The sequence below is a fragment of the Gymnoscopelus microlampas genome (assembly GCF_963454915.1).
Source record: "Gymnoscopelus microlampas genome assembly, chromosome: 10".
Lineage (NCBI taxonomy): Eukaryota > Metazoa > Chordata > Actinopteri > Myctophiformes > Myctophidae > Gymnoscopelus > Gymnoscopelus microlampas.
In genome coordinates this window covers 49,465,202-49,478,474 of record NC_139947.1, presented here as the reverse complement: position 1 = coordinate 49,478,474, position 13,273 = coordinate 49,465,202, and the positions used below count along the sequence as shown (strand labels likewise).

At 43.8% G+C, this 13,273-nt stretch overlaps 1 protein-coding gene across 1 annotated transcript in view; it reads left to right on the top strand.

Annotated features, from left to right (window-relative positions):
• The window catches only part of LOC311053853 (glutamate receptor-interacting protein 2-like), a gene marked incomplete at its 5' end in the record, with an annotated part of 110,750 nt that overhangs the window by 79,335 nt on the left and 18,142 nt on the right, over positions 1–13,273 (top strand). Inside the window, 5 exons of the mRNA XM_084069587.1 lie at positions 1,148–1,293; positions 3,011–3,091; positions 4,471–4,534; positions 8,711–8,856; positions 11,166–11,310. Of these exons, the coding sequence (XP_083925713.1) occupies positions 1,148–1,293; positions 3,011–3,091; positions 4,471–4,534; positions 8,711–8,856; positions 11,166–11,310 (582 nt within the window). The remainder of the gene's footprint in view (positions 1–1,147; positions 1,294–3,010; positions 3,092–4,470; positions 4,535–8,710; positions 8,857–11,165; positions 11,311–13,273) is intronic.

The window sequence follows — 13,273 nt, the reverse complement described above, 5'->3', positions numbered from 1 at the left end:
GCTCTTAGCGCGGCACTCGGTGCCGCGCTTAGAGCTTGTATATCTGCTATTTTTGAATAGCCAAAGTATAAAATAATGGTTAAAGTGGTTACACACAGATGCGTTCCCTGCTTTAAAGGGTTAATCACAACCGTTTTGGTTAAAGCTCCAGATTCGATGTCGGACCACTTTCCAACAACGTGTCGGTCGATTTAAGCCATCGATCCGCCCGGGTTGGTTTGGTATATTTGCACATTTTAAAAGCCTCCCTATTTTATTTATTCATCGATGGCGGTGACACGATACGGGGCCCAATTAACAAAGAGCTGGACGCGCGGCGTCTAGCGTTGCCGTGTAAGATTAACGACGGCGCCCGTTCCCCTAGGTATCCTGTGACTAATCCCCACGGGCGACCTCTTGGAGTAGGACATAATGTAATGATGTTGGGTCTGTCAGCGTCGATGCAGCCTTAATGAGTAGCGGTGGCAGAGTGAATTAATCCTACTTGACAGAGACTCCGTGTTTACCCCTTCGTAGGAATAAGCATCGGTACGATGATTCAGAGGTTCTGAAAACTATGGGTCGGGACCTCAAAATGGGGCTTTTATTTGTTTTTGAAAAGCACAGCTCGAGAATGCATTTTCTATAGAGGCCAAATACTGTATGCCAGTCGGCATACAGTAAGACGGGGGTCCTCAACAGGGGGTCCGGGGCCCCCTAGGGGGTCCTCAGAGTTACTACAGGGGGGCCGCCAAATCTTTGTGTGATAGGATATGTTTTTTACATTAACCACTTGACTTGAACCCTATAGAATCCCTATTCTTAGGAGAACTTTAGCCAAAAATAGCAGATCTAGCGCGAGGCGTTGTGAGCTTGTAAATCTGTTTTATCTGAAACAATTTTTTACAATATAGTGGGGGTCCCTGCTTCATCTCTCTGGGTCCGTCTGAAAACATTGAAGACCCCTGCGCTAAGAAGATAATGGATAGTTGCAGCCCTAATGACATGCTGTGTGTGTGTGTGTGTGTGTGTGTGTGTGTGTGTGTGTGTGTGTGTGTGTGTGTGTGTGTGTGTGTGTGTGTGTGTGTGTGTGTGTGTGTGTGTGTGTGTGTGTGTGTGTGTGTGTGTGTGTGTGTGTGTGTGTGTGTGTGTGTGTGTGTGTGTGAAGGTGCGGTCTCCTGCAGGTCGGGGACAGACTGCTGTCCATCAACGGTGTCCCCACAGAGGATGGGACGCTGGAAGAGGCCCATCAGCTGCTCAGAGACGCTGCTCTGGCTAACAAGGTCAACCTGGAGGTTGAGTTTGATGTGGCAGGTACATGGTACTGTAGATGGACTCCTTTTGTAGGGATGCACTGATTGGGACATTCTGGGCCGATACTGATTAAAACTAGCCTGGTAAACCCTCCCTCCGGAAATCTCATTTGTAATTTATTCCAGGTGTGAGTCTGGCATGATCGCCCATTCTGCAATTTTGGCTGTGGGCTGGATCGGGAGGGAGTAATACCGTTGACTGAGTGACAACCCCTTCAGCCAATCAGCAGTGTTCCCCTTCAGCCAGTGCATTTTTACCACCTCCAAACTAATGTGATGCAACGGGACTTTTGAGACGGCCATGCCCAAAATAGGTTGCCTTATTCACCATACATGCGTGTCACTGCCCGCCCCTGCCGGTTCTCTGATTTTTTATTTTTAAATAGGCTCTGTCATGATAATTGACCACATATAGACCAATTAATTGTTTACTAACATTGAGACTGGATGCGCAGGTGATTGTTTCACGCAATCAATTTCCAACCTGTTGTTTCGGGGTGCGCTAGTTTCAGCACACCCCAACCCCCTCTTGTGTGTTGGCTAGTGTGGCACGTCCTGGCGAGACCTGATAGAATGGGTTTCATTTAGCGCATACTGGTTGCACGCATACTGGTTCTTATCAGTGTGACGTCGTCTGTTAAGGGGTCTATATGAGGGCTCACTCGAACTCGCCACCTGATTGGCCAACTTTTGCTGTCAATCACAGAACGATGAGCGACGACGCTGATAGGCTCGTCCATTTGGTGAACGGGCTAGAAACGCCCAGACAAGCCTTCAGGCCAGACTCCTTCCTGAAATCAAATGGAAATGAGATTTTCCGGAGGGAGGGGCTTTACCAGGCTAGATTAGAACAACTATTTGAAAGATACCTGAAGTGTTTGTTTACAATTTACAAAGGCATTTAGCAGATGCGACTTAATCCAGAGCGATTTACAGCTAAACACGAGGTAATACATCAAATGCACAGACATGGTAATCTAGGATCATAGGTAAACCAAGAACCTATCATCAGTCTAAATCAGCTAAATTATGCTGTTAAAAAATAGCAGATATACAAGCTCACAGCGCGTCACTTCGTACCGCGCTGCGAGCTTATACATCTGCTAGTTTTGAATATAAAAAAAAAGAACAATTTTGAAAGTATTGGAAAATGTTGCACTTTTTTAACACAAATCCTCTCTTCTGGGGGTCCCTGGCACAACTCATTTTCAGATGGGGTCCGCGGCCTAATATATATAAATTTGGGGGTCCTTGACTTGAAAAAGTTTGAGAACTACTGCTATAAAGAGATGGTTCACCCCCAAAATGACTTGAATTCATGGATATTGTTTTTGTCTCATTCCTAAGCCAATAATTTGATGAGCGGCAGCGGTTCCGGTAGTAGACACAAAGAGTCTCCTTTGTGTCTCCTACCGGAACCGCTGCCTATACCGTTCCGCTAGTCATCAAATTATTGTCTTAGGAATGAGACAGTAACAAAAAAATATCCATGAATTCAAGTGTCCATGGGGTGACTAATCCATAGGGAAAAAAATGTCATTTTGGGGGTGAACTACCCCTTTAAGTACAGTATATTTTGAGATTGAATGTCTTTTAGCTGTAACAGGGTATTTCTTTTTAACATCGTGGTACTGCTTCCACACATCTGTGTAAAACTGTGAAGTGCATACATGTGATCTAAATGATTTTCTCTCACCCTCTATGACGTTCTCCATCAGAGTCGGTGGTCCCCAGCAGTGGTACATTCCATGTCAAACTGCCCAAGCGGAGAGGAGTGGAACTGGGCATCACCATGAGCGGTGAGCTGTACCAAACGCATGCACTAGGGGGACTTTTGGTTATTAAACTTTCAGCATTCAGAAAAATGAATTAATAGTGTCACAATCATTTTAACCACTTTAATCATATTTTATACTTTGGCTATTAAAAAATAGCAGATCTACAAGTTCATAGCGCGGCACCGAGTGCCGCGCTATGAGCTTGTAGATCTGCTATTTTTTGAAAAATCCCTGTTATGAAATATTTTTGAGATGGAGGCGTCTGCAGCCAAATGCATATCATTTTGGGAGGTCCTTGACATGAAACAGTTTGAGAACCACTGCACTAGGGGGCAGTGTTGCTCAAGCTTATCTTATAATAACGCTGACACACACAGGATAGTAAATCTCCTCTCAGAAGCAGTGAGCTGTGAACTAATGTAATGTAATGGCACTGAAGCGGCCAGCTCATTATGTCTGACAAATTATGCTGGCCTGGGACCTCTGTTTATTTACCATTACTCATTTATATGCTCTGACTGACTGACTTAATAGGATGATTGTGGATGATTTATATACAGTATGTTTTCTATAACTGTTCAGAATAACAGGAAAATTATGGAACTTGAATTTTATTGAGAATTGAGTCTGACCGATCATGATTTTTGGTGAGGCCTGCCCTAGACCACCCATTTACTGTTTTGATCATTTGTTTTTTTTAAAAAAAGGAAAGTGCAACATCTTAAAACCTATTTAAAAAAAAAAGTTTCTGTTTGAACCTTGATTTGATTAAAGTTTATATTTTACAACATTTAACTTGTAAGCAAATACGTATCTTTTAAAAAAAAATATATGTAGTACGTAATGTATATTAAACTTACAATATATAAAAAGGAAATGTAACTTGTATAATACAATGAACAAGCAAGTAAGCAAATATAAAACACAAACTGAGCTCAGATTATCTCATCAAATTATTGGTTTAGGAATGCGACAAAAACTAAAGAATCTCCATGAATCCAATGCTTCATGGGGTGTAGTAATCTTTTGGGTGAACTACTGTACTCCTTTAAACTATGGAATAGCTTTAGTGATGAGTGAGATATTTAAAAAAGGCTTAAAAGGTAAAATAATTCAGGATTACAATTTTGAGTGAATTCATTTCTTTTTTTCTCTATCTTGCAGCCGATATTCTGTTTTATTATGGATTGTAAAGGATTAAGAAAAAGCATTGTGCTTCAGCCTATTCCCTTTTTCGGTCATTGAATTTGGATTGTGTGTGTGTGTGTGTGTGTGAGCTGGTTGGATGTGTACATTTATGATGATGATGGTTTTCTTGTATGTGCACACAAAGTGTGTTTTGGTTTGTTGTAAACTAAGATAAAGCATTCATTCAGTTTAACTTGTCATTATTTCCCCAGCATGTAGGAAACCAGGAAAGCCCCTCATCATCTCTGACATTAAGAAAGGAAGCATCGCTCACAGGTAAGTGTCATCTTCAATCATTAGCATCATATCGATGAGCTTATTGGTATCAGTTCTGAAATGATTCAGTTAAAGCTATACTCTGTAACATAGGCGCCGAATTATGTGCGGGGGCTAAACCCGAATCAAGCGCGCTTTATCAACAGTTTGCTAATCTACAGTGGTACAGTAATGCATTGGTTCTCAAAGTGGGGTCTGGGGACCCCCAGGGGTACTTGAGGGGGTTCCAGGGGGTCCCCAGCTAAATGATGGACAGGAACCAAATGGACCCTTATGGGTCTGTAACTCTGAGAGTGTACAAATGGAACCAAATGGACCCTAACGGGTCCATTTGGTTCCATTTGTACACTCTCAGAGTTAAATTAACATTGGTTTTACAATGTGAATTGGGGTCCCAGAGGTATAAATGCCATTAAATGGGGGTCCGTAGCCCTAATGCATGTCAAACTGGGGGTCCTTGAAATTAAAATGGTTGAGAATCACTGCTAGAGAGCCGTAAAAACCTTCTCTTATTGGGGTCCCTGGCTTATCTTTTCAAATGGGGGTCCGCGGGGTAATAAGTGTCAATTAGGGGGTCCTTGACATAAAAAAGTTTGAGAACCACTGCAGTAATGTACAGTTTGTAGTACAGTGGTACGATTTTACAATGAATGTCCTAGGGCTTTTTATGACACACACATGACTCATGACTTGTTTCAGCATTTCAGCACCTTTATCAACAAAGTAATGAATTAATGCCATTGCACTGACATTATGCAAGAAGGCATTTATTGATGATTTCACAAAAGATACGTGCTACAAGCGCTAGCAGAACGCTTATGTTTTAAAAAAAAATCTTTGTCTATTTTAATTGTGGAGGAAACATCTCGCTGTGCCTTCACTCCCTCGAGTCGGTGCTGCTATCTAACACACACACACACACACTCTCTCACACTCACACTCACACACACACACACACACACACACACACACACACACACACACACACACACACACACACACACACACATTGACGTATTTTTACTTTACTTGAGTATTTCCAGTTTTCAGTACTTTTACTACTACTCCACTACATCTCAGAGGCAAATATAGCACTTTTACTCCACTACAATTATTTGAAACTATTTACCACTTTAGCCCTATTTTATACATAGGCTATTTGAAAATAGCAGATCTACAAGCTCACAACGTGTCGTGATGCGACGCGTTGTGAGCTTGTAGATCTGCTATTTTCAAGCATTTTAGTAGTTTTACTTTTGGCACTTAAAAGTATATTTCGATGCCACTACTTTTGTACTTTTACTCGAGTAACATTTTGAACACAGGCCTTTTACTTGTAACAGAGTATTTCTACATCAGTATTGATACTTTTACTTAAATAAAACATGTGAGTACTTTTTCCACCACTGCGCGCCCACACACACACACACACACACACACACACACACTTCACACCTACCAAAGGTTACAAAAGCTGCTGAGTGCCAACAGCGTATACATCCTGCCCAGCTGCTAAAGCAGCATAGATGTAGACGCTGTGCGTGGATTGCTTTAACTTCAATGGGTTTGAAGTGACTGTAATGTAAATCTGGCCCAGCGCCACGGCCCATGAGGTGTGGGTGCTCGGCATTTCTCCCATGGGTGCTCGGGGGAGAGGAAGCACTCGCAGGATCGCCGCCTCTGCTCTGTAACTGTCATGTCCTGTGTGGAATTCGAACCCGAGTCCCGCACGCTGAAAGTGCTGAAATATTTACCACCACAAGTCCCTGCAACATGCTAGCGTCATGTCCCAGGGGCTGGACCCGTACGTCAAGCCGCCTCACACTACAGAAACGGGAGATAGGCTCCTGACCTGTGGGTCATATGGCTCGGTAACCGCTGGTTTCCAAGGCTGCTTACTTTAACAGAGCACACGCCTAGGAGAGAGGTTGAACTGACCTTCATGCAGTACCACCTGTCCACCAGCAGTGGTCCTTCCAGACCTCGGGATGTATTATGTCCAGGGAGACCAAATACAGCCACCACAGTTGTGTTATATTGTATTAATGGGTCAAAATAACATTTTATTCACAACAAAAAGTTACAGCTTTAAACACATCCACTTCTAAAGACTTAAACGTCTGCAAGTAGGGCCTAATATATGGGGCGGCAGTGGCTCAGGGGTAGAGCGGCCGGTTGGCAACCGCGAGGTTCCCAGTTCGATCCCGAGCTCCCCCAGAAGAGTTAGTGTTGAAGTGTCCTTGAGCAAGACACTGAACCCCTAATTGCTCCCGATGAGCAGGTTGGTGCCTTGCATGGTTTCCTCCGCCATCGGTGTATGAATGTGTGTGTGTGAATGTGTGTGTGAATGGGTGAATGTAATGCACAATCTGCGCAATGTAAAGCGCTTTGGTAAAAATATATAAATGCACCATTTACAATTTTACCATTATGGTTCAAGGTTACTTTATTTATTTATTTATTTTTTTGTCTCCCGTGGGAGTAATTTGTCTTGGACACACAGACCAGCAGCATACACAATACAATACAGTACAGGACAAAGACAAAAACATAAACACACAGTGACATGTACAGTCAGTTCTTCCTAGTCATCACCCTCCCTAATGATAATAATAAATAATTATAGCCACCTCATTCAGCATATAGTGCAATAAGACCAACACCTTGGCACACCTCAAAACCTTCTGCCCCGCCGTCTGCCCACTGCAGGGACATCATTGAGGAGTGTAATTGACATAGGGACAAAGGAGTACTTGTACCTATTGTAGTTGAACGCATGGGTCCCGTACCTCCTACCTGACGGCAGTAACCTATACTCAGTGTGTAGGACATGAGGAGTCAGACACGTGCTGCAGGTCAAAGTCCAGGCCCGTCTAGGTTTTTATTTATTTATTCATGAACAACACTACATTCTATTTGGGAAAGAAGTGAATCCACTGTGTGCACCGTATAGCCCCCACCTAATTGGATTGAACCATCCAAAGTGGAACAGTAGGCCAACACCAACCAGCCCCATTTCAGAAGGGCTCAGCGTCGATTAAGGTTGCGGGGGATTAAACCTTTATTCAGCGTCACACGGCGGGCGGGCGGCGGCGCCGACCGAAAATAGCCGATCTGTAAGCGCCGCAGACACGACTCTTATGCACGCGCGTACAGATCGTCTATTTTCGGTCAGGTTGACTGGTGGGGACGGAGGGAGGGGCTCTTAACGGCCGAAAATAGCCGATCTACAAGCTCACGGCCGTGAGCTTGTAGATCGGCTATTTTCGGCGAGCCGCCGCACAGGGCATGAACTGGGCATTATAGGGCATTAGTGTCTCCTGGCAGATCCCACTTTGAGATGACGCTAATAGGATTGACGCTAACGTACGTGTCAGAAGAGGCCACACCTTTACCCCTCCCTAGGCCGTGGTTGGTCCAACACTTTGTTTATCTGTTGTTGTCTGTCCCGCCCCCCCGCATCACCCCATCATGGATTGACAATCCATGACATGCATGGACACACACACACACACACACACACACAGTGGTGTAAAGTAACTAAGTACATTTACTCAAGTAGCTGTACTTAAGTTCAATTTTGACGTCGTATTTTTACTTTACTTGATTATTTCCAGTTTTCAGTACTTTTACTTCTACTCCACTACATCTCAGGGGCAAATATAGTACTTTTGCTCCACTACAATTATTTGACAACTTTAGTCACTAGTTACTTTTCAGATATACATTTTGATATTATAAAACTCACATGAACCACTTTTGCCCTATTTTATACCTAGGCTATTTGAAAATGGCAGGTCTACAGATCTACATGGCAGATCGCGTCGCATCGCGCTGTGAGCTTGTAGATCTGCTATTTACAAACAATGTTAGTACTTTTATTTTTGGTACTTAAAGTATATTTTGATGACGCCAATACTTTTGTACTCGAGTAACATTTTGAACACAGGCCTTCTACTTGTAACAGAGTATTTCTACATTGCAGTATTGATACTTTTACTTAAAGGGATATTTCACTTTAAAAAAGAAAATGTTGGTCATCATTTTATCGTCTACTCATGAGGCTTTTGGGGAGAACCCCGAACAGCGTTTAAGTTGCTTGATTCAGTATTTAGATGTTCATTTTATCGGACACTTTGTTTATCTGTTGTCGTCCCCCCCCCCCTCCCCCGGCAGGACGGGCACGCTGGAGCCCGGTGACAGGCTGCTGGCCATCGACAGCATGCGCCTGGACAACTGTACCATGGAGGACGCCATGCACATCCTGCAGCAGGCCGAGGACATGGTCAAACTGCGCATCCAGAAGGACGAGGATAACATTGGTACATTTTATAGTACTCATCAATGAACCCATTTAAACCGCGAACGCATCTGTGTAACCCAATGAAACCATTATTTTATACTTTGGGCTATTCAAAAATATATTTTTTTCTCAAATATTTGAATATAATGTTTTTAACCCATTAAGACATGAGGCCGATTCTAAAAATGTTTCCTAAATCCTAACAGTTTTTTGATAAAAATCTAAAAAAATAAATGTTCACGATTTTTCAAAAATAGCAGATCTACAAGCTCATTGCGTGGCACTCGGTGCCGTAAAATGAGCTTGTAGATCTGCTATTTTTGAAAAATCGTGAAAATGTGTGCATAATTATCTTTGAATATATATATATTTTTTAAAGCAAACATTTTTAACTCAAATCTTTGCTTCTGGGGGTCACCTGGCACAAAGCGTTTTCAGATGGTGGTCCGCGGCCAAATCTATATCAATTTAGGGGTCCATGGCATGAAAAAGGTTGAAAACCACTGCTTTTAAAGGCATCCAATTTGAAGTTTTCTTGAAATGCATTCCATGTTCTAGGAGGAGCAACAATAACCCAGCTCTGTGTTTTTACTCAAAGGACCTCCAGAACCAAGCGGTCCTGAGACCTGGTCTGGTAGTTATTAGATAGTAATCATAGATGTCAGTCTGACATCTATGATTACTATCTAATGACTACCAGACACGGTCTCAGGGCTGTTTTCGGTCAGGTTGACAATGGTACACCTTGACATTATCAGATAACTACGTAGGAGGTGTTCCATTACTAAAGGTAATGATATAATTGCACACTGCAGTGCAAAACACAGTAATGGAGGTGATGTTATTACGGAAGTAAACCTAAGTATCTAGGTTTACTTCGGTAATAACATCTAGAGCAGGGGTCTTCAACGTGTTCAGGCCAAGGACCCCCAAGCTGAGAGAGAGATGAAGCAGGGATCCCCTCTATATTGTATAAAAATTGTGTTTCAGATGTAACTTTTTTTTGTTTAACTTGGTCAGCTCTTTTTTCCCTCTACACCTATACGTCTTTGCCAAAAATAGCCGATCTACAAGCTCACAACGCCTCGCAGCGTGAGGCGTTGTGAGCTTGTAGATGTAAAAAATCATATCACACAAAGATTTGGCGGACCCCCTGTAGTAACTCTGAGGACCCCCTAGGGGTCCCGGACCCCCTGTTGAAGACCCCTGATCTAGAGTATCTAGAGTAGAAGTAAAAGTATTGAATATTCCAGTAAAGTACAAATATCTCAACATTGTACTTACTGTAGGTACTGTACTTGAGTAAATGTACTTAGTTACTTTACACCACTGGCCAATAAAAGATCAATCAAGTGTGTGTGGCTGTAAAATGAAGGCAGATACACTAGTAGTGACATGCTCAAATAAGAGCCGAGCCGCGGCGTGCGTGGTGGAGGGGCTGGTCGCTATATTTGTCCAAAGGCGCATAACACTGTATGTTTATACATGTTTTATTAAGAGCCGTCTACAAAGGAGTGTAGAATGTGACCTAGATAGGCTACTCTACGTCAGGGTTTCCCAAACTGTGGGTCGGGGCCTATGTTTGGGTCGCGGAACAGTTTTTGTGGGTCGCAAGTAAATGTATCCCTTTTTAGTTTTATATATGTATGTATGTATGTATGTATGTATGTATGTATGTATATATGTATGTATGTATGTATGTATGTATGTATGTATGTATGTATGTATGTATGTATGTATGTATGTATGTATGTATGTATGTATGTATGTATGTATGTATGTATGTATGTATGTATGTATGTATGTATGTATGTATGTATGTATGTATGTATGTATGTATGTATGTATGTATGTATGTATGTATGTATGTATGTATGTATGTATGTATGTATGTATGTATGTATGTATGTATGTATGTATGTATGTATGTATGTATGTATGTATGTATACTGTATATACAATGTTCATTTCCAAATTCTATTTTGTGTGTGTGTGTGTGTGATAGTAGAATTTGGAAATGGACATTGTAAGGACCATTTTTGTGGTCCAATTAGAAAAAAGGTTCAGCTTGGGGTGTTATGATTAGGAAGAGACATTCAGAGGTTAATTTTAGGGGTTGGAATTAAGAGTTAACCGTGATTCATACTTGGTTGCGCGCCAGTGTCATGCACCGAAAAATTTGCCGATCTACAAGCTCTCAACGCGTCGCAGCGCGGCGCGTTGAGAGCTTGTAGATCTGCTATTTTTCGGTTAAAAATGGCTAAATTGATAAAAAACGCTGTCAAGTCTAGTTATACAAACCTGTGTGTGTGTGTGTGTGTCATTCAGATGAGCTGGAGATGTCGGATTCGATCATCTACACGGTGGAGCTGAAGAGGTACAACGGGCCCCTGGGCATCACCATCTCAGGCACCGAGGAGCCCTTTGACCCCATTGTCATCTCCGGGCTCACCAAGAAAGGTCTGGCAGAGAGGTGAGAGGTCATGGGGGGGGACCACCGGACATGTGTGACCCACAGACCACAGGGGGACGATTGGTTGGAAACCGTGGTGACACTAAATGAACTCCTTACTCCTTATTATCGTTTTTGTTAACTTGTCTAAATAAAAACTAGAATAAAAGAAAAACGATAGATAGATAGATAGATAGATAGATCTTTATTGTCATTGTACAGGTACAGGTACAGGTACAACGAAATTAAAAGTGCCAACCAATTAGTGCATCAATCACTCAATATAAAACATCAATCTATAATAAACACATAGCTAAAACACGCATCAACATACAGTACTTCTTGCATTTCACAGACCCCTATTGCACTTAATATGTCATCCCAGCTGTTATTGCACAACCCGCATTGCACATAACTTAAAAACAAAACAGCATAAGAAACATAAATAGCAGCAGCCTATCACTTCATAGCAGCATTGAGTGCAACTACCGCTGTGGGGTAGAAACTATTGCAAAATCTACTGGTCCCTGACATAATTGATCTGTACCTTCTGCCTGACGGCATCAGATGGAACAGGGAATGTCCGGGGTGAGAATTGTCCTTTAGAATGTTCTGTGTTTTTTTGGAAGAGCGGGATCTGTGTAGGTGTTCGAGTGAGGGCAGAGGGCAGCCAATGATCTTCTGTGCTGTGTTAATGACCCTCTGGAGCTTTTTCCTCTGATCTGCCGTGCAGCTGTTGTACCACACGCATATGCAGTACGTTAGAATGCTCTCCACGGAGCAACGATAGAAGGACACCAGCAGTCTCTGTGTGATGTTGTTACCCCTGAGTACCCTCAGGAAGTACAGTCTCTGCTGGGCCTTTTTCAGCAGCTCCGAGGTGTTCACAGTCCAGGTCAAGCCCTCCTCCATGTGGACTCCCAGGAAGCGAAAGGAGGCCACCCTCTCCACACAGTCCCCATTGATGATCAGTGGTAGAATGTCCGTTTTATTTATCCTGTAGTCGATGACCATTTCCTGGGTCTTAGCAGTGTTTAGGAGCAGGTTGTTTCCTCTGCACCACTCAGACAGCTGCCCCACTTCATCCCTGTAGGCAGACTCATTCCCTTTGGAGATGAGCCCTACTACTGTGGTGTCATCCGCAAACTTCACCATGGTGTTGCTGCGGTGGGCGGGGGTGCAGTTGTGTGTGTAGAGGGTGTAGAGCAGTGGGCTCAGTACACAGCCCTGTGGGGAGCCGGTACTGAGGCTGAGGGAGGTGGACGTGTGACGGCCCACTCTCACCCTCTGGCTGCGGTCGGACAAAAAACTCTTAATCCACATGCAGGTGTTATGTGGAAATCCCAGGTCCCGCAGTATGTCCACCAGTCTGTGGGGAAGGATGGTGTTGAATGCAGAGCTAAAATCCACAAAGAGCATCCTCACATAGCTCCCCCTCTGCTCCAGGTGGGACAGTGCAGCATGGAGGGCTGTGGCTACAGCGTCCTCTGTGGATCTGTTGGCCCTGTACGCAAACTGGTGGGGGTCAAAGCCTCGGGGCAGGAGTGATGTGATGTGACCCCGGACCAGCTTTTCAAAACACTTCATCACCACTGGTGTGAGTGCGACTGGCCGGTAGTCATTTAGACTGGAGATATGGCGTTTCTTGGGCAGGGGGACTATAATGGAGGTTTTTAGACAGGGTGGGACAGTGGACTGGGCGAGGGACTGGTTGTAGATCCTGGTGAAGACCCCAGCCAGCTGGTCTGCGCAGTCCTTCAGCACACGTCCTGTGACGCCGTCGGGACCCGCAGCCTTCCTCGGGTTGATGGCCCTCAGCGTGCGCCTCACTTCATGCTCCTCGACAGTGAAGGTGAAGCTGCTGTGGACCGTGGGGTGTGACGTGGTGGCTGTCTCCGGTGGCTCTGCCTCGAAACGGGCAAAGAAGGTGTTCAGCTCCTCTGCCAACGGGGCGTCACCTTCAACAGCTCCGAGGGTGGTCCTG